The following is a 21,101-nucleotide window of genomic DNA, read 5'->3' on the forward strand; positions in this document are numbered from 1 at the left end:
AAGTCTTGTTTCCACCCTTGCCACATCAAGCTCACTTTCCTGTGCCAAATATGATTGGACTGTCGCACATATCGTCCAATCAGAGAACGTATCACAAAATCAACATCCACGACTGGTACACCTCGGTATGGAAGTGATTTACCCCTTCCTGTCTTTGTTGACACAATCTCATTAAAATCTGATCTTAGTTCTCGCTACCGATAAACAAAGATCTGAGGACATCCCATTACGGGTCAAGTCAGACCGACTTTGTGCAAACTTTGACCGACCAATGTAATGACCAATCAGAAGGCAGCTTTCTCGTGCTTTACGGCACTAATTTCAAATTGGCGACTACGCTTCAAAACATATTTTGACAAATTCTCAATTACAAATTTGAAACCTGTACAAAAAAACATTCTGGAATGGCTAATAGATGGTCTAGATTGTAAGGATTCAGTCGTTAAACCCATAACTATTGTTCGAATACCGAGGTTGCATGATGTTTTCGAGGTTGCATGATCAGAAATCACATTCCAACTGTCACTTTCATAATCTGGTATGCCTCGCTCTGACTGGTCGGATGAAAGGTCGTTCTGACGTGACCCCTAATGGGATGTCTTCAGATCTTTGTTTAGCGGTAGTGAGAACTAAGGTCTGATTTTAATGAGATTGTTGTTGACATGAATAGGTCTTTTTCATCTATTAAACTCCCTAACAAATGCCTATGTTTTTGAGTCAGGGATGAAATCGCGAAATGTTGCAAATGATTGACTAGGTCATCGCCTATGGTAGTCGCCATCTTTGTGAAACTATATGAGATTAGAACAGCAATCTGATTGAATATCGCGTTTTCATTACAAGGGGCAGTACTCATGATCTATGCGAGGTGGCGCCAGGGTTGAGCTAAGACAAGTGACCTGGATCTGGCAAGGGTAGAAACTAGGCTTTGATATAGGCTAGTGGAAGATGTATCTGATAATTAATACTACTTTCTAGATCCTAGTCAAGATGTGCCATGTTCCTCTGAAGAGCTTATATACTGGTTCCCCACTGATATTTGCCTCATAAGCACAAACCAAAGTCGTCTCTTGACTTATGAACCAATCTATCAATTTTGTAATGTCAACAGAATTTTTATGATTTGTTATACCCCGACCTGTTCTTATGTGTGTGTGTTTTGTTTTGTTTTCATCTTTTGAACTTAGAAATATGTTGGAGTCAGGGTCGGGGGTATTAACAAACCTGCTCACTTTTTGACTTGTTTGTATTGAAGCAGTGTCCAAAAAAATAGTCTGTTGCTAACAAGAATCCCAGCCCCACCCAACACTGAGAATTGAGCCACAGAGCCTGACGCATTCTTCAGTTGGGGTTATTCGAGGTGAAGCGATACAGCAAGGTCACGATAGGTCAAGATACGTATCGCGATATGCATATTTACTTCAAATCGCGTGGAAACTTTCAACTATAAATATTTCAGAGCAGGTTCAAAAGGAAAAATTACCTGTAGAAACATGTTTGTAGTGACTATTTTCAGTAGTGAACTTGAAACATGAATTACAACACATTTGCAACATTTGACTGACAAAAACGCTGATGTCATTAAACGAGTTGTAAGTAATTTTTTTTAGCAAGTGTATCATCCAGTATCGATACAGAAAGAAAACGTATCATGTATCACTGGTGCACCAATGTATCGTTTCACCTGTAGGGGTTATCCTGAAGAGCAGTGACACATTGTAGGATTCCGACCAATTCCCCAAATTAGACACCACAAGCATACACTACCAATGAATTTGTGTATTCATGTTTTGCTCAGGGTACATTTCAGTTTACTTAGGAAGTGTATTTGCATTTATGGAGGTATCTAAGATAGCTACGCCATAAATCGAGAAGAACACTGATCAACGAAGTGTGGTTTATTTTTCACGATAAAACATTGTTCTATCATGATGTCATTACTGGAGATTCGAATAGGCGCTCTCAACTTGATGATGTCATACATTGGACGACGTTATTTTTGAGAGGGATGTCCAGTAAGTTGTTCCATATAGATGTTGCTGGCAGATAAACGCATATGACAATTAGGAGAAAAGGTACAGATAATTGATGTGAGGATTGCCATGTCATCATTATTTAAAGAGGCTGTACATGATATGAACAATATTATTAATAATAAAAATAATGCAATATAAACAATACTCGGGTATTTCTTAAACGTAAAAACATAAATGCAAACTATGTAAATCTGCAAAGTGTGCCCCCTTGTTTTTGCATCTATACCTCCATAAACGCAATACAAATTGATGTTAATTCTTATAAATAATATGTCAACAATATTAACATCACAGACTGTTTATTCAAAGATTATCAAATACAAAACTATAGACTAACAGTATGAAATCGGTGACATCACTCAACACAAGCCATGTCCATTCCATTATCAGCCAATCAGGAAACAGTTTGCAAGTGGGTGTGACCTATTGTTCAGTTTATGGGACCATAAACGCAATAAAAATTATTTTGTTAGCCAATCAGATGCCACGGAAATGGCTTGCAACAGGCGGCCCAGTTGTCTAAGGCACTGCAATTCGCTGTGCAGAATTGCGTCCCTTGGGCACACCAGAAACCTATGATTGTGGGTTCGAATCCTGGTTTGCCCCGATTATGTTTCTAGGTTTGTCAGCACGATACCCGTGCTCGTGGGTTTCACCGAAGTTGTAAACGTCTGAGACCTGCATCACTTCGGGCTTTCTCCTCCCACATTACGCTGACACGCCGTGATATAACTGGAATAATGTTAAAAGCGGCGTTAAACCCAACTCAACACACAGCAGACTGATAGGGTACAATCAGAACCTTAACGTACCATTCCCTTCAGAAGGTTGTTGGTTTGTTGTTTAACGCCCCACTCAGCAATATTCCAGCTATATGACAGCCGTCTGTAAATAATCCTGGTTTGCCCGATTATGTTTCTAGGTTTGTCAGCACGATACCCGTGCTCGTGGGTTTCACTAAAGAGGTAAACGTCTGAGACCTGCATCACTTCAGGCTTTCCTCCCACATTAAGCTGACACACCGCGAAAAAACTGGAATACTGTTAAAAGCGGCTTTAAACCCAACTCACTCACTCACTCATATTGGACTAATGTGTTACACATTCTAGGGCTATCTGGTTTTGTTTGCATTGAAATCTTTGTCAATAATAAAAACAAATTAACATTGTGTTTCTGGTTGATTATGCATTCACTGTGGATACAAATATTGAACTGACACTTTGTGTCTGTATTTTTAAAATATAGGGTTGTATGTCTTTTTGTTTTGAAATATTTTTCAATCAATAAAAATATTTAATTTTTGTCTCCATTTTACTTGAGTCATTAAGGACTTCATAGCTGGGCTTTAATTAATTAAATCCTCAGTGGCACAGAGATCCAAACAGCCCCAGTCTCTGTTCCTTTTCTCAAGGGGTTTTCTATGAGGTTATAACAGTATCATGGTGTATTGTACTTACATCACTGCCAGGTTATAACAGTATCATGGTGTATTGTACTCACATCACTGCCAGGTTATAACTGTATCTTGGTGTATTGTACTTACATCACTGCCAGGTTATAAAAGTTTAATGGTGTATTGTACTTACATCACTGCCAGGTTATAACAGTATCATGGTGTACAGTACTTACATCACTGCCAGGTTATAACAGTATCATGGTGCATTGTACTTACATCACTGCCAGGTTATAACAGTATCATGGTGTATTGTACTTACATCACTGCCAAGTTATAACAGTATCATGGTGCATTGTACTTACATCACTGCCAGGTTATAACAGTATCATAGTGTATTGTACTTACATCACTGCCAGGTTATAACAGTATCATGGTGTACAGTACTTACATCACTGCCAGGTTATAACAGTATCATGGTGCATTGTACTTACATCACTGCCAGGTTATAACAGTATCATGGTGTATTGTACTTACATCACTGCCAGGTTATAACAGTATCATGGTGCATTGTACTTACATCACTGCCAGGTTATAACTGTATCTTGGTGTATTGTACTTACATCACTGCCAGGTTATAAAAGTTTAATGGTGTATTGTACTTACATCACTGCCAGGTTATAACAGTATCATAGTGTATTGTACTTACATCACTGCCAGGTTATAACAGTATCATGGTGCATTGTACTTACATCACTGCCAGGTTATAACAGTATCATGGTGCATTGTACTTACATCACTGCCAGGTTATAACAGTATCATGGTGCATTGTACTTACATCACTGCCAGGTTATAACAGTATCATGGTGCATTGTACTTACATCACTGCCAGGTTATAACAGTATCATGGTGCATTGTACTTACATCGCTGCCAGGTTATAACAGTATCATGGTGCATTGTACTTACATCACTGCCAGGTTATAACTGTATCATGGTGCATTGTACTTACATCACTGCCAGGTTATAACAGTATCATGGTGCATTGTACTTACATCACTGCCAGGTTATAACAGTATCATGGTGCATTGTACTTACATCACTGCCAGGTTATAACAGTATCATGGTGCATTGTACTTACATCACTGCCAGGTTATAACAGTATCATGGTGTACAGTACTTACATCACTGCCAGGTTATAACAGTATCATGGTGTATTGTACTTACATCACTGCCAGGTTATAACAGTATCATGGTGCATTGTACTTACATCACTGCCAGGTTATAACTGTATCTTGGTGTATTGTACTTACATCACTGCCAGGTTATAAAAGTTTAATGGTGTATTGTACTTACATCACTGCCAGGTTATAACAGTATCATAGTGTATTGTACTTACATCACTGCCAGGTTATAACAGTATCATGGTGCATTGTACTTACATCACTGCCAGGTTATAACAGTATCATGGTGCATTGTACTTACATCACTGCCAGGTTATAACAGTATCATGGTGCATTGTACTTACATCACTGCCAGGTTATAACAGTATCATGGTGCATTGTACTTACATCACTGCCAGGTTATAACAGTATCATGGTGCATTGTACTTACATCGCTGCCAGGTTATAACAGTATCATGGTGCATTGTACTTACATCACTGCCAGGTTATAACTGTATCATGGTGCATTGTACTTACATCACTGCCAGGTTATAACAGTATCATGGTGCATTGTACTTACATCACTGCCAGGTTATAACAGTATCATGGTGCATTGTACTTACATCACTGCCAGGTTATAACAGTATCATGGTGCATTGTACTTACATCACTGCCAGGTTATAACAGTATCATGGTGTACAGTACTGACATCACTGCCAGGTTATAACAGTATCATGGTGTATTGTACTTACATCGCTGCCAGGTTATAACAGTATCATGGTGTATTGTACTTACATCGCTGCCAGGTTATAACAGCATCATGGAGTATTGTACTTACATCACTGCCAGGTTATAACAGTATCATGGTGTACAGTACTTACATCACTGCCAGGTTATAACAGTATCATGGTGTATTGTACTTACATCACTGCCAGGTTATAACAGTATCATGGTGTATTGTACTTACATCACTGCGAGGTTATAACAGTATCATGGTGTATTGTACTTACATCACTGCCAGGTTATAACAGTATCATGGTGTACAGTACTTACATCACTGCCAGGTTATAACAGTATCATGGTGTATTGTACTTACATCACTGCCAGGTTATAACAGTATCATGGTGTATTGTACTTACATCACTGCCAGGTTATAACAGTATCATGGTGTTTTGTACTTACATCACTGCCAGGTTATAACTGTATCTTGGTGTATTGTACTTACATCACTGCCAGGTTAAAACAGTATCATGGTGTATTGTACTTACATCACTGCCAGGTTATAACAGTATCATGGTGTACAGTACTTACATCACTGCCAGGTTATAACAGTATCATGGTGTACAGTACTTACATCACTGCCAGGTTATAACAGTATCATGGTGCATTGTACTTACATCACTGCCAGGTTATAACAGTATCATGGTGCATTGTACTTACATCACTGCCAGGTTATAACAGTATCATGGTGCATTGTACTTACATCACTGCCAGGTTATAACAGTATCATGGTGTACAGTACTTACATCACTGCCAGGTTATAACAGTATCATGGTGTATTGTACTTACATCGCTGCCAGGTTATAACAGTATCATGGTGTATTGTACTTACATCGCTGCCAGGTTATAACAGCATCATGGAGTATTGTACTTACATCACTGCCAGGTTATAACAGTATCATGGTGTACAGTACTTACATCACTGCCAGGTTATAACAGTATCATGGTGTATTGTACTTACATCACTGCCAGGTTATAACAGTATCATGGTGTATTGTACTAGATCACTGCCAGGTTATAACAGTATCATGGTGTACAGTACTTACATCACTGCCAGGTTATAACATTATCATGGTGCATTGTACTTACATCACTGCCAGGTTATAACAGTATCACGGTCTATTGTACTTACATCACTGCCCGGTTATAACAGTATCATGGTGTATTGTACTTACATCACTGCCAGGTTATAACAGTATCACGGTCTATTGTACTTACATCACTGCCAGGTTATAACAGTATCATGGTGCATTGTACTTACATCACTGCCAGGTTATAACAGTATCATGGTGTATTGTACTAGATCACTGCCAGGTTATAACAGTATCATGGAGTATTGTACTTACATCACTGCCAGGTTATAACAGTATCATGGTGTATTGTCCTTACATCACTGCCAGGTTATAACAGTATCATGGAGTATTGTACTTACATCGCTGCCAGGTTATAACAGTATCATGGTGTATTGTACTTACATCACTGCCAGGTTATAACAGTATCATGGTGTATTGTACTAGATCACTGCGAGGTTATAACAGTATCATGGTGTATTGTACTTACATCACTGCCAGGTTATAACAGTATCATGGTGTATTGTACTAGATCACTGCCAGGTTATTACAGTATCATGGTGTACAGTACTTACATCACTGCCAGGTTATAACATTATCATGGTGCATTGTACTTACATCACTGCCAGGTTATAACAGTATCACGGTCTATTGTACTTACATCACTGCCAGGTTATAACAGTATCATGGTGTATTGTACTAGATCACTGCCAGGTTATAACTGTATCATGGTGTATTGTACTTACATCACTGCCAGGTTATAACAGTATCATGGTGCATTGTACTTACATCACTGCCAGGTTATAACAGTATCACGGTCTATTGTACTTACATCACTGCCAGGTTATAACAGTATCATGGTGTATTGTACTTACATCACTGCGAGGTTATAACAGTATCATGGAGTATTGTACTTACATCACTGCCAGGTTATAACAGTATCATGGTGTATTGTACTTACATCACTGCCAGGTTATAACAGTATCATGGTGTATTGTACTTACATCACTGCCAGGTTATAACAGTATCACGGTCTATTGTACTTACATCACTGCCAGGTTATAACAGTATCACGGTCTATTGTACTTACATCACTGCCAGGTTATAACAGTATCATGGTGTATTGTACTTACATCACTGCGAGGTTATAACAGTATCATGGAGTATTGTACTTACATCACTGCCAGGTTATAACAGTATCATGGTGTATTGTACTTACATCACTGCGAGGTTATAACAGTATCATGGTGTATTGTACTAGATCACTGCCAGGTTATAACAGTATCATGGTGTATTGTACTAGATCACTGCCAGGTTATAACAGTATCATGGTGTATTGTACTTACATCACTGCCAGGTTATAACAGTATCATGGTGTATTGTCCTTACATCACTGCCAGGTTATAACAGTATCATGGTGTATTGTACTTACATCACTGCCAGGTTATAACAGTATCATGGTGTATTGTCCTTACATCACTGCCAGGTTATAACAGTATCATGGTGTATTGTACTTACATCACTGCCAGGTTAAAACAGTATCATGGTGTATTGTACTTACATCACTGCCAGGTTATAACAGTATAATGGTGTATTGTACTTACATCACTGCCAGGTTATAACAGTATCATGGTGTATTGTACTTACATCACTGCCAGGTTATAACAGTATCATGGTGTATTGTCCTTACATCACTGCCAGGTTATAACAGTATCATGGTGTATTGTACTTACATCACTGCCAGGTTATAACTGTATCTTGGTGTATTGTACTTACATCACTGCCAGGTTATAACAGTATCATGGTGTATTGTACTTACATCACTGCCAGGTTATAACAGTATCATGGTGTATTGTACTTACATCAATGCCAGGTTATAACAGTATCATGGTGTATTGTACTTACATCACTGCCAGGTTATAACAGTATCACGGTCTATTGTACTTACATCACTGCCAGGTTATAACAGTATCATGGTGTATTGTACTTACATCACTGCCAGGTTATAACAGTATCACGGTCTATTGTACTTACATCACTGCCAGGTTATAACAGTATCATGGTGTATTGTACTTACATCACTGCCAGGTTATAACAGTATCACGGTCTATTGTACTTACATCACTGCCAGGTTATAACAGTATAATGGTGTATTCTTATGGTGCAACTGTAGGGATTGTGCACTTTATAGATGGCGATATATGGTACTTACATCACTGCCAGGCTATAACAGCTTCAGTGGTGGCAACTTGATGGAAGCATCTCGCACAGCACTTGATATATCCTCACCGATGGGGCACCTGTTCAGTAGAATATAAACTGGTTAGCAGTTCAACAACTAATTAATAGTAGAATAACATTTCTCGATATTTTCCGGGGTAGAATAGGTCTACAGCAACCCATGCTTGCCGTAAAAGGCGATTATGCTTGTCGAAAGAGGGGACTAAAGGGATCGGGTGGTCAGGCTCGCTGACTTTGTCGATGCATGTCATCGTATCCCAATTGCGTGGGTCGATGCTCAAGAAGTCAATCACTGGATTGTCTGGTCCAGACTCGGTTATTAACTGAACGCTGTCATAGAGCTGGAATATTGCTGAGCGCAGCATTAAACAACAAGCAAACAAATACTATATTTTCATCTGAACAATTGGAACAATCTGTTACAAACTCTTTAGATGATCATAAATTATTTCTTAGATTATCCATTTTTCCTGAAAAATAGCAAGACATTTTGTATTTCTGTCAAATAAAGGTTCAAAGTTATGTTGACATATTTTAAATTTACAATCTGCGAACACTCAATGGGAGGTACGAACCACTGCCTTGGTTACTGACAACATTCGTGGGCTAAGTGAGGTGAGTGAGTGAGTGAGTGAGTTGGGTTTAACGCCGCATAGGGGTGCTATCAGTCCCACCTTTGAGCGAAGAAAAAAACTATCAACCATCAAATCAGTAGATCCTGACAAGGCTAAGGAACGTAACTCTTCACATTATTTTGTTTATTCAGATATCACCTTACTTGGGCTGGAAATCCACTGCTTCAGGGTGAGCTGCTGAAAAATCCTGTCCACTCAGCAGTTTCTCCATGCCATTCCTACAAATACATAGATGATATTTCAGAAGGCTCAGTCTTTTACTCTGAAGGGGCGGTCGGGTAGCCTAGTGGTTAAAAAGCGTTAGCTCGTCACGCCGAAGACCCGGGTTCGATTCCGGACATGGGTACAATGTGTGAAGCCCAATTCTGGTGTCCCCCGCCGTGATATTGCTGGAATATTGCTAAACGCGGCGTAAAACCATACTCACTCACTTTCACTCTGAAGTATATAGGTAATAAATAAATAATTTTTGTTGTTTAACACCGCACAGTAATATTCCAGCAATATGACAGCAGTCAGTAAATAATCCAGTCTGGGCCAGTCAATCCAGTATCCCGTTAGGCACCTCTTACGACAAGCATAGTCGCCTTTTACGGCAAGCATGGGTAGCTGAAGATCTATTCTACCCGGGATCTTCATGGGTCATCTAGTCTCTGAAATGAACATATTTTACATATTAAAACAGTCCACAGACTCTCATGCAGTAATTAGACTTGCTGAATAATGTAGACTTGCATGGGCTGTATTAGATATATTTGTGTCAGGGTCTGCATGGCACGAGGCATCAGTCCACAGACATAGTAGGCATTCTCTTATCAAGTGTTACCATTACCTTGCATTTTCATCAAGTACCCCAATTTCACAAAGTTGGAAAAAACTTAAAGTGCAAGCATCATGTAAAATAGGAAAACATTTTTCCTTCATCATTATGTAGCCAGTATGATGTACAACACGATGCTCGAGAAAAAAAGAGTGAAAACAAAAACTTAGAGCTGTTGCACTTAATTAAACATACATATTGTTAGGTCTACATTTGTAACAACTCAAACGAATCTTAAAAGCACTGAAAAGTAGGTGTGGCTTAATTAGCACATATCGGCAAGTTGGGATCAGGATATCAAGTGTGTCATTTTGGACGTAATTTCCTCCAAAATGACCATATATGGAGCCTCTGTACATATTTACTCTGCCTCCGTTGTTTTTAAATTTAGCCTTTGAAATTGATAGACAGGAAAAAAGTACAAAGAAACCTTATTTACTTGCTGCTTTCGATGTTTTGAATATGATATTTGCAATAACGATGTTACCATCTATCCAAATCTGCAAAGTTGTATATTCCCCTATAAGACTAATGACTATTTTAACTGTCAGATCCTTTTGCTAAGGGAGGTAACTCTTACATGACTAGTTCCCCAAACAACATTGTTTAAGAATCACAATAAAAAATGATTTAATCCCATATTTTGTACATCTCCTTTAGAAAACAATTTTTCAGCCATTTCATTATTATTTTGACTAATAATGCTAGTATTCTTAAAAACTCTAAAAAGCATTTTTAAAATAAAGACATTGATTGTTTACTCTAGATCATAGTTGTTTTACTATCACAAACTCCACATCACACTATGACACCATTGTTTGTACATGTATACAAGGTAGGTGAGCTGTGAGGAGATCCAGCGCCACCTACCAGGCAATCATTACACTATTGTTTGTACATAAACAGGTAGGTGAGCTGTGAGGAGCTCCAGCACCACTTACCAGGCAATCATTACACTATTGTTTGTACATGAACAGGTAGGTGAGCTGTGAGGAGCTCCAGCACCGCTTACCAGGCAATCATTACACCATTGTCGGTACACAGACGAGGCGGTGGACAGACGAGCTGTGTGGAGTACATGTCACACACCTTCTGGAGTCCTGATCTGATGAACTGATTGCTGCCAACCCCGCCAGACACAACCTGCAACATAAGTAGAGGATATTCTATTCATGTTAATGTCATACCATGTTCACGACACGAGTGTCTAAATACCACAATTGAGGCACGAGTTCGTTAACACAGTATGACATGAACAGAAACATAATGTACTATTTATTCCTGAAGAAGACATACATACAGAGACGAATTTTTTTGTGTTTCTACATAGACAGCAAGTTGCCACAGCAGCATAACCACAATTTGTCGAATGACGTCACAAATCTGTGACAAGTCAGAGTAAGATTCGAAGGATGTCAACAATGATGTACAGATGACGGAAACAATACACTTGTGTCTCGTGACGTGACATGACCCAAAGGCACATATGATTTTTATGTTGCCCGCGTAGGTAGTAAAACAGGATAAAGAGCAGGCAATGTCGACTTGAGTCCAGGCCTGCAGGAAATGGCTGATAGCGCAGGCAATTACCTCAATGCTCAATCCTCCAAGAACTTTACATATATATTTACGCTGTTATATCAGTGCAATAACACTCACTCATACGCTTCTCCACTAAACAAAGATCTGAGGACACCGCCATTTGGGGTCATGTCAGAACTACCTTTCACAAACTTTGACCGACCACTGAAATGACTAACAAGAAGTCGACATCAGCCATTTAGAAAGCAGCTTTCTCGAGCTTTACGGCACTCGTTTCAACCTGGCGACTTCCATTTCAGACTAAGCTTGAAAAATATGTTGAAACAGTTCTCGATTAAAATTTTGAAAACTGAACAAACGAACATTACGGAATGTCTAATATATCGTTGCGATTGTATGGCAGTGCTTCCCAAGTGCTGTGAAGCGCCTCCTCCATGCAAATGTTTATCCAACGGAAGCGAGAGATAGACGATAATTCAAAATACCCCGTGTTAACATTTTCGAGGTTGCATGATTAGAAACACATTCCGACTGTCACTTTCATGATCTGGTAAACGACGCTTTGATTGGTTGGATGAAAGGTCGTTCTGACATAACAACCAACCACTCACTCGTGCAACCAACCACTCATCCATGCAGCCAACCACTCACTCATGCAACATACCACTCACCCATACAACCAAACACTCACTCACGTAGCCAACCCCTTACTCATACAACCAACCACGCACTAATGTAGCCAACCATCCACTCATGACACAAAAGACAAATGACAGCTTTTAATGACAAAATCTTTACCAGGGTCTTCTTGTGTTTTGGCAGCAGACCATGCAGCTCACAGAAGAGCAGCGACCTCTGAACCCGCCGTGCCAGGTGCTTCAGGACGCCATATTGGAAGGAAGCGCATATGTCTGCTACATTCGGTAAAATATCCTCTCTGGACACACCTGCACAAACACATCAGACTTTGTCAGTGGACATGACATAGGCATCCCCTTGGTCAGAAAAAAACACAAGTCATGGCCTTCAAACTGATGAGGTGTTGCTGATTAAAAACAGTGTCAGGGATTTATTTAGACATGCTCAGACCTGCTATTTGGCCAAAAATATGCAGCAAATTTCAGTAAAAATTCTCAAATGGGAAATTCCCAATTCATGTCAATATAGTTATAAGTAATGTGATGGCAAAGACTTCAATGAATAATTTTACATTATTGAATGTTAAGATAAAATGATAAAATACCTAATACATTTACAAAATAAAGACAAAGCAAACTCCCAATTTTGAACAAAACAAATTATTCTCAATTTGACTGTCAAGAGCACATTGTTTGGAAAAATCCATGTGTGAATATCCAGATTCACACTACCTGGCAGTGAGATGACAGTTACTGAATGATACTGCAGCAGATGTCTGCAGGCTATTGTCTCATGTTATCCATTTCCATTTAATTAAAGCACTTGCAAATGAACGTGTTTCAACATTTTATAGATTAGGAATAAATTCATGACTGATTAGCTACCAGTTAGTAATCATGTATATTTTTGTCGTCCGAATGCACTCATAAGAACTTGATATCCCATCCCAAAGAATACTTAAAATGACAACAAAAATCATGTTAGTGTATCAATTAGTTTCAGTCTTGCAACATCTGTTTCAAGCAGTAGTACAGGTGTTCATTTCCTCATGGAGATTGTTGCAAAATCCATCATTTAGCCACCATGATCTTTTTGTGTTCACTATAGAAAAGACCTGTGAGGATCCAGGGTAGAATAGGTCTTCAACAACCTACGCTTGCCATAAAAGGTTGACTATGCTTGTTGTAAGAGGCGACTAACGGGATCGAGTGGTCAGACTCGATGACTTGATGGTGCATGTCATCGTATCCCAATTGCGTGATGTCAGTCACTGGATTGTCTGGTCCAGACTTGATTATTTACAGACCGCTGTCATATAGCTTGAATATTGCTGAGTGCGGGGTTAAACAACAAACAAATAAACAAAACACTATACAACAAAGTTTTCCCAAATTATTCATTGAAATTAACAAGCAATCAATATACCTCTCTGAATGAGTGTTCAGCATGGATCTACATAGATCGCTGCTTCGTACGGCGATCCCTTGATATCTTTGATTGAATCATAAGACGTCGTACATGTATATGAACTGTTAGCTTGAAAAGATGTTTTTATGAGTATAAAGAAAACGGGGGATGTCATGACACTACAAGATGGCCCATGCGAGATGACACACAAAAGCCTAGTCGCTGGACCTTGTTTCAAACATGACAAAATAGTGTAATTTGATTGGATGGCTATTTTTAGTGTTGTGTCATTAGAACCTGGTGAATGATATCATATTTGTCACAACAGATTTTTAAATTTTACGCTTGACTGGGTGTCGGTAGTAATCGTCATAACAACAAGGGGGATGCGGCCCTTGGCCAGTACTGTACGCCGATCAGTCGTTGCAGGTCGATGAAACATTGCGTATCATCAGACACACTGGACCAGTCGTCTTTGTAGTTTTGGCGGGAACTTCCTCGTGTAGAAAGGAATCTGAGATGACATCATCTTCTACTGAGAGTACAATGACAGTAGATCTATACAACCTCGGTGTGAATGGATGTTTTAGTAAAGCCCTTCTGCTTTTTCGGTGATGATGTTCCGTCCCTGATTTAGAACGCATGTCAACTGTGCGTTTCTGGCACTAGCATGTGTAATTCTGAAATGCTTCCTCTGATAATTGGAACACTTGAGCAACGAATTGCAGCATAAGTCACACAAATTGCAGGATGAAAAAGTTTGTCTACATTGTTTACAGGCCTGGTGTCTTTCATTGTAAGTTCCCATCTTCAGCCATAGTAGATATGTAGTAGGAGAAAGATCTCACCCAAAAACAAAAATGTATTCTATATGAGGGCAAATTCTCATACAGAAAGGGGGAAGGAAAAAGAATTGAATTAGGGAGAAATATGGTCTAACTGAACGAGGGCAGTTCAGCCCAGCGTTATGTCCGGAGACAAAGTTAGAAGGTCCTGTCGACGCTTCGAAGGAGGAAACTGTTGTTACCCAGTTGGGAATGTGATGTCAAGAAATCTGAGGTGACTATTATCTATATTGCACATTTGCCATATTGCTTTGCCGAAATAGATGTGTATATGAGTGCCTTGCCCTGTAACTGAGAATTGTTTTATACTTATCTTTGTTTTAATTATTTAATCTAGCTTTAAACTTCAGAGATTGTTGTGTGATTCTTGTAATAGTTATTTGTGGTATTAGCGGGAACCCCTGCCGTTCATCCAACACGTAACACTACTGACTTAAACACGTTCTCACACCATGGCAATATGAAAGAGAATGATGTGGCAGGTTATGTCAGGTGATCAGGTCATGTAAGGTCGCTATGCACGGGTCTACAGTGTGTGACCCATATTGTTAGGTGGGACCATGGTGATGTTGGGACGTGTTCGGGTGTAATATTTTTTTAAGCTGGAAACTTTGTTTTAGGGTGTTTGCATATTAAGATCGAAAGAAGGAGAAATGCATAGTGTGAGATAGGATAAGTAAAAAAATTGGAGATTTTATACCCTGGATAATCGATGATGATGCTCACCTTGCCTCTCCTCTTCCCGCGCTATGAATCTCTTAGCCTGAGACTTCAGGCCAGAAAAAGAGAAGTCACACGTACGAATCTGTGTCAGCATCAGAGGGAGGTCAAAGGCCTTGGGGTTGCCTTCACGTGCCAAGGTTTCTATGGCAACACCACCACTTACACTACTGAATTGTGGGAGATTTTTCAGATTCAGTTGACGAGCAATCTGTAAGAAAAAATGTAATAGTTGAACTGCTCTGACAGAAATAAAAGCCTCATTGACCTAAAATAAAAAGATGGAATAAGAGATATGTTACAGCACCTAAGCATTAATCCACTATCAGAATTTGGGTGAGTGAGTGAGTTGGGTTTTAACGCCGCTTTTAACATTATTCCAGTTATATCACGGTGTGTCAGCTTAAAGTAGAAGAAAGCCCGAAGTGATGCAGGTCTCGGACGTTTACCACTTCGGTGAAACCCACAAGCACGGGTATAGTGCTGACAAACCTAGAAACACAATTGGGGCGAACCGGGATTCAAACACACAATTATAGATTTCTGGCGTGACCAAGGGACGCAACTCTGCACAGAAAATCACGGCACCTTAGACAGCTGGGCCACCCGTCCCCCCCATCAGAATTTGGGAATGCTTTACCACCAACATATGTATATTCTTCAGTTCCAGATATTGGAAATCAAAACAAAACAATTCAGCTTAACAACGTTACAAATGGTTGCATCAGCATAACTTTGGAGAAAACCACACGGTGATTGTTGATGTTTACCACTTCTATGAAATATACAAGCACAGGTTCCAGCACCAGCATCTTTAATCAGACAGAAAAGTTGTTTGTTTGTTTGTTGTTTAACACCACATTCAGCAATATTCCAGCTATAAGACGGCGTCCTGTAAATAATCAAGTATGGACCAGACAATCCAGTGATTAATATCATGATTATCAATCCATGCAATAGGGATAGGATGACATGCATCAAGCAAGTTAGCGAGCCTAACCACCGGATCCTGTTAAGTCGTCTCTTACAACAAGCGTAGTCGCCTCATGACAAACATGGGTTGTTGAAGACCTATTCTAACCCATTTCTTCACTGCAGGTCATATAGAAATGTGATTTAGAGGGTGGTGGGGTAGCCTTGTGGTAAACGCATTTACGCGTCATGTCAAGGCCAGGGTTTGATTCCCCTCACAAGTACAATGTGTGAAGCCCATGTCTTGCGTCTCCTGCCGTGAAATTGCTGGATTATTGCTGAAAAAGGCATAAAACCATGTTCACTCACTGAGATTTAGAAATCACGATGTGAGTCTTGTTTTATCCATCTTCGTCCTCTAACATTAGACAAGGAGGTCATAACACTAAGATCACTTTGTAGAAGTGACCAAGGTACTGGTTTGCAAATCAGCACAGATAAAGCTTTGTGCACCAGTAGCAGATGAACTGTCCTTAAATCTATGCGACTGTTGTCGTACAACACATTCAGCATATTCCAGCTATATGACAGTGTCCTGTCAATGATTGGATCAGACAAACCAGTGACTGATGTCATGAGCATCCCCCCACATTGGCAGGACACGCAAGTCACCAAGACGGACCACCCGATCCATTTTGTGATGACAAGTAGTAGGTGGCGTCCTAAAAGCTTGATTTAACAAACTAAACCAGCATCCATTTTGAACTATGAAAACGTGTGCAATCTTGTCATTATTGGCAACTGAAGAAATATAACTGTGGTTCTTCATCTCTGGCGAATTCTGACTGATCATGAATTCTCACTCTGATCATGAATTCTGATTCTGATCATGAATCCTGATCCTCATTATGAATTCTGACTCTGATCATGAATTCCTGATTGATCATGAATTCTGATCCTCATTATGAATTCTGACTCTGATCATGAATTCTGATCCTCATTATGAATTCTGACTCTGATCATGAATTAGAACTGTTCATCCTGACTTATTATGACTTTAACACTCGTCAGAGGTGAATACCTTGTCAAATGCCTCCCCTGGTGCGTCGTCCAGACTCTCTCCCAGCAACACAAAATCCGCAACATCTTTCGCCACCGCGAGTAAACAATGGCCGCCACTGATGAGCAACACCAGGAAGGGAAAGTCTACTCTGAAACGGAGCACTGAAGGTCAACTGAGGTCAACTGAGGTCAAGGTCATGTTTTAAGCTTTTTCGCAAAATTAAAATTTCTTTATGAAACAAATAAACAGGTACTATCATAATTAAGCCAACAAAAGTTGATAGTGAGAATTATTGTCTGATTTTACAGAATTGACTTCAATATTTACTACGCTTATAAAACCAGTGTGCACACATTGCCTAAATCCGCAACACACAATGTGCACACAGGTTTATATATGGCAGCCAATTCTTTAATCATTAGCACAAAAAAATGTACATGATATGAGGTCGGCAATAATGTAACAAAAGCCCCACCCACTCTATTATCAGCCAATCAGGAAACAGTAGTCAGCTAGTGGGCGTAACCTATTTTTTTAAAGGGACATGGAAACAAATGCAACAACAATTTCTTGGTTTCAAATGTCATAGAATCACTTGCAATGTGTTTATGACCTTATGAACACTTCTGTACGGATGTTTCTTCAAGGTATCAACATGAACTGAAAAGTGAATGACAAACAGTATTTTTATTATTTGTTTCATCTATGAATTTGTAAACTTGTACACCCCTAATGTTCATTGCGTTACCTGTCACTCATTCTGGCCATGAGAGCATGTGCCTGCATATGATGAATCGGTATCAACGGTTTCCTGGAACGAAATGTTGGTTGCCTATAAAATACAAAACTTCAAAACAATGGAATGAAAAATAATATTTGAAGAAGTCTTTATTCTTCAAGCAGAAGCTCTTAACGAATTTCAGTCATAAAAAAAGAGTGAGTGAGTGAGTATGGTTTTCACCGCTTTTAGCAATATTCCAACAATATCATGGCATGGGACACCAGAAACTGGCTTCACACATTGTACCCATGTCGGGAATCGAACCCGGGTTTTCGGTGTGACGAGCGAACGCTTTAACCACTAGGCTACCCCACCGCCCTCATAAAAAAAGACATTAAATTAGAAATTATTATATTACATAAATTAGTGCATACAAGCCCATAATGTACTGATGAAGAGGCATAACATAACATAACCCCTCTGGTAGTCATCCCCCAAAACAGTTTGTTCTTTACTTTACTTCATTTACAATTCCCTTTTCAAATCCTGATCAAAACTACAAAAGTGTTTGCATGCAAAAACAGAATGAGACCCATCAAGATATGTATCCACAAGCTTTTTCAGCACCCAACTCACACTGAGTAACCTTGACCTTCAATGTAATCCAATCACAAGGAAGAACATGAAAACCCTACTCAGACACAGTATACTGACTCCGAGCTGACCAGTCCTTGTATTACCCCCTTAATGCGAAGCGCCAGACAGGGTAACAACAAGTACCATCTTTTGACGTCTTTTGGTATGACGAGGCCTGGGATCGAACCCCTGACCTTCCACTCTCCAGGCGGATGCTCTACCACTAGACCATGGAGGTGGTCGTGTTACAAATATTAAGTGTACCTTTCACAGGTTTGTAGTCATAATTTGATGTTCTGATCGAATGAACATCACTGTATTTTCAAAGTAGAGCTATGTTAAGTATAGATTGATGGCATATGGAAGTAGACGTAATGCACATCTTGAGCTGACACAGGGCATACTATGACATCACGTGCATTTCAGCCACTGGTTAGCTCTTGTTTGTTTGTTTGTTGTTTAACGTCGCAGTCAGCAATATTCCAGCTATAAGACGGTGGTCTGTAAATAATCGAGTCTGGACAAGACAATCCAGTGATTGACATCATGAGCATCGATCCGGTTAGCTGTGTTTACTACATGTATCCACCATTAACAATAAAATCAAACATAGATCGAGTTAATACATGTAAACATCATCACCTCATCCAGAGCTCCAGATAAGCTGCATATCTGCATGAAATACGCATCAGAAATGCAGAAATACACAGTAAAATATAATCCAAGCGTATCAAATACGCAACGAACAATACAGATACGCTACAAAAATAAAACTTGTGCGTATCATCAAAATATTGTGAAGTAACCCTGCGTATTCGATTAGCAAATCAGCAACTTATTTTGAAATTATAAACGGGCATTCCGTCAACCTTGCCAAACTCCACGATGACAGTTACATCATGATCATTTGCCATCACAGTTTCTTGTGGAAGTATCGTGGTATTTTTGAGTCCTTTAAAGCTCTCGAACCCACACGACACCAGTTTGCAGGGACTAGATGAATAGTGTTTTTAAATATTTAACTTAAATACCCACATGTGTAAAAACTAGTGGGTAACAGAAATTTGAATACGCAGATAGAATTACTGATACCCAATGATTTTAAAATGCAGTGGTAAAATACCCACAACACCAAAAGCTTATCTGGAGCTCTGATCATCACAAATCAAACTAATTCAAAAATACTCAATGACGGATATAATATCATGCATGTAGATCTACCCGGAGTGCCTGACTACAGATTTGGCATGGTCCAACCCGACCTTCAGGCACAGCGCCAGCCCTGGCTCCACTGTCACAGCAACTGCATCCACATCCTGTCAAAACACAGAAAGAATTACAAATAGTCGTTGTCTGAACATTGTCTGAGTAAACTTGACTGGCCTAAATATTAGTTCCGATTAAATGGCTCTAAAAAATATGACTAGGGATTTTTCTAAAATGTTTATTTCATGTCTAAGGGATTGCAAAAGAAAATAAATATTTATGTGCCATATATTTGCTATGGTCATCCATCAAATTGTTAGGGTCAAAATGAAATCTGTTTTAAAGTTTGGCACGACACCACTTACATGGACTGTCATACTGGCTCGGTCCAAGGCTTCCTGTACAACTCCAGCAATGCTCTCTACATGGAGGTTACGAGCCACTGGGGGAAGTATGCCACCAGCTCTACAAGTATTAAAGTTATTGTAAAACATATATGACAGTGTGCTGCAATACTAATTCACACCCAGAAAAAAACAGGACCAATACTTAAAGCTTATAGTTGCCCTTTAACATGAATATAGATCTAGATTACATTTTGTCTCTGATAATGATTAACATTGTAAAAGAAAATAACACTGTCATTTTGCCTAAAATAACTGGAAACAACAAGAACAACAATAATAATAATGTATAATAATAATAGATATAATAATAATAATAATAATAATAAAAGAAGTCATAAACATAAATGCAATAGAATCCTGATTCGCTGTCATTGTGTCAGTACAAATCAAAATTTGAAACACATTCCGTACTCCACATGAACTTTGACTTGGGAATTTAACGCCTCCCCAAGAACGCGACCTCTGTTATCAACAACGGCTGCACCGGTGTCATCGCAGCTTGTTTCGATGCCAAGGACAGTTTTCTTTGTATCAAAATATGTAGAAAACGCAGAGAGGACGCGTGTCTTTGATTCACTATTCCCTGATACTCTTAGACAACTCGAGATGCGTCGTTGACAACATCGGCTGACATGCCTCATGGGCGCAGACATCTTGGATTTCCCACAATGCACTCTGTCGAGAACCGACAGGATAAAATTCCCCAAATCCTCATGTTTATACTATCGTTCTATGTCCGATATATTCAATAAAAATTTACCGCAACATATATAATTTGTATATAGTATCATTTGTAGGCTTCGGAAATGATTATATCATTTTATTCGTACACTAAAACGAAACATATTCGAAAACTTTGACCCGGAA

At 39.3% G+C, this 21,101-nt stretch overlaps 1 protein-coding gene across 4 annotated transcripts in view; it reads right to left on the reverse strand.

The window, feature by feature from the left end:
* Window positions 1-20,955, reverse strand: part of LOC124117109 (probable tRNA N6-adenosine threonylcarbamoyltransferase, mitochondrial) — a 25,211-nt gene extending 4,256 nt beyond the window's left edge. Inside the window, exons 1-10 of one of the 4 annotated variants that reach the window (XR_007219257.1) lie at window positions 20,646-20,950; window positions 20,193-20,292; window positions 19,843-19,937; window positions 18,013-18,075; window positions 17,283-17,412; window positions 15,296-15,500; window positions 12,477-12,625; window positions 11,226-11,279; window positions 9,460-9,534; window positions 8,653-8,740 (exon numbers count right to left, since the gene is read on the reverse strand). Coding sequence is in view for 1 of the 4 variants with exons in the window: in XM_046478838.2 (XP_046334794.2) it covers window positions 8,665-8,740; window positions 9,460-9,534; window positions 11,149-11,279; window positions 12,477-12,625; window positions 15,296-15,500; window positions 17,283-17,412; window positions 18,013-18,075; window positions 19,843-19,937; window positions 20,193-20,292; window positions 20,646-20,887 (1,266 nt within the window). In the remaining 3 variants the exon portion in view is untranslated. Of the gene's footprint in view, window positions 1-8,652; window positions 8,741-9,454; window positions 9,535-11,148; window positions 11,280-12,476; window positions 12,626-15,295; window positions 15,501-17,282; window positions 17,413-18,012; window positions 18,076-19,842; window positions 19,938-20,192; window positions 20,293-20,645 lie in introns of all 4 variants that reach the window. The other 3 variants (XR_007219258.1, XR_006858228.2, XM_046478838.2) reach the window with 3 other exon arrangements.
* Between the last annotated feature and the right edge of the window lie 146 nt (window positions 20,956-21,101).

This window comes from Haliotis rufescens, unplaced genomic scaffold (genome assembly GCF_023055435.1).
Source record: "Haliotis rufescens isolate VD_foot unplaced genomic scaffold, xgHalRufe1.0.p SCAF_10, whole genome shotgun sequence".
In the NCBI taxonomy this organism is placed as follows: domain Eukaryota; kingdom Metazoa; phylum Mollusca; class Gastropoda; order Lepetellida; family Haliotidae; genus Haliotis; species Haliotis rufescens.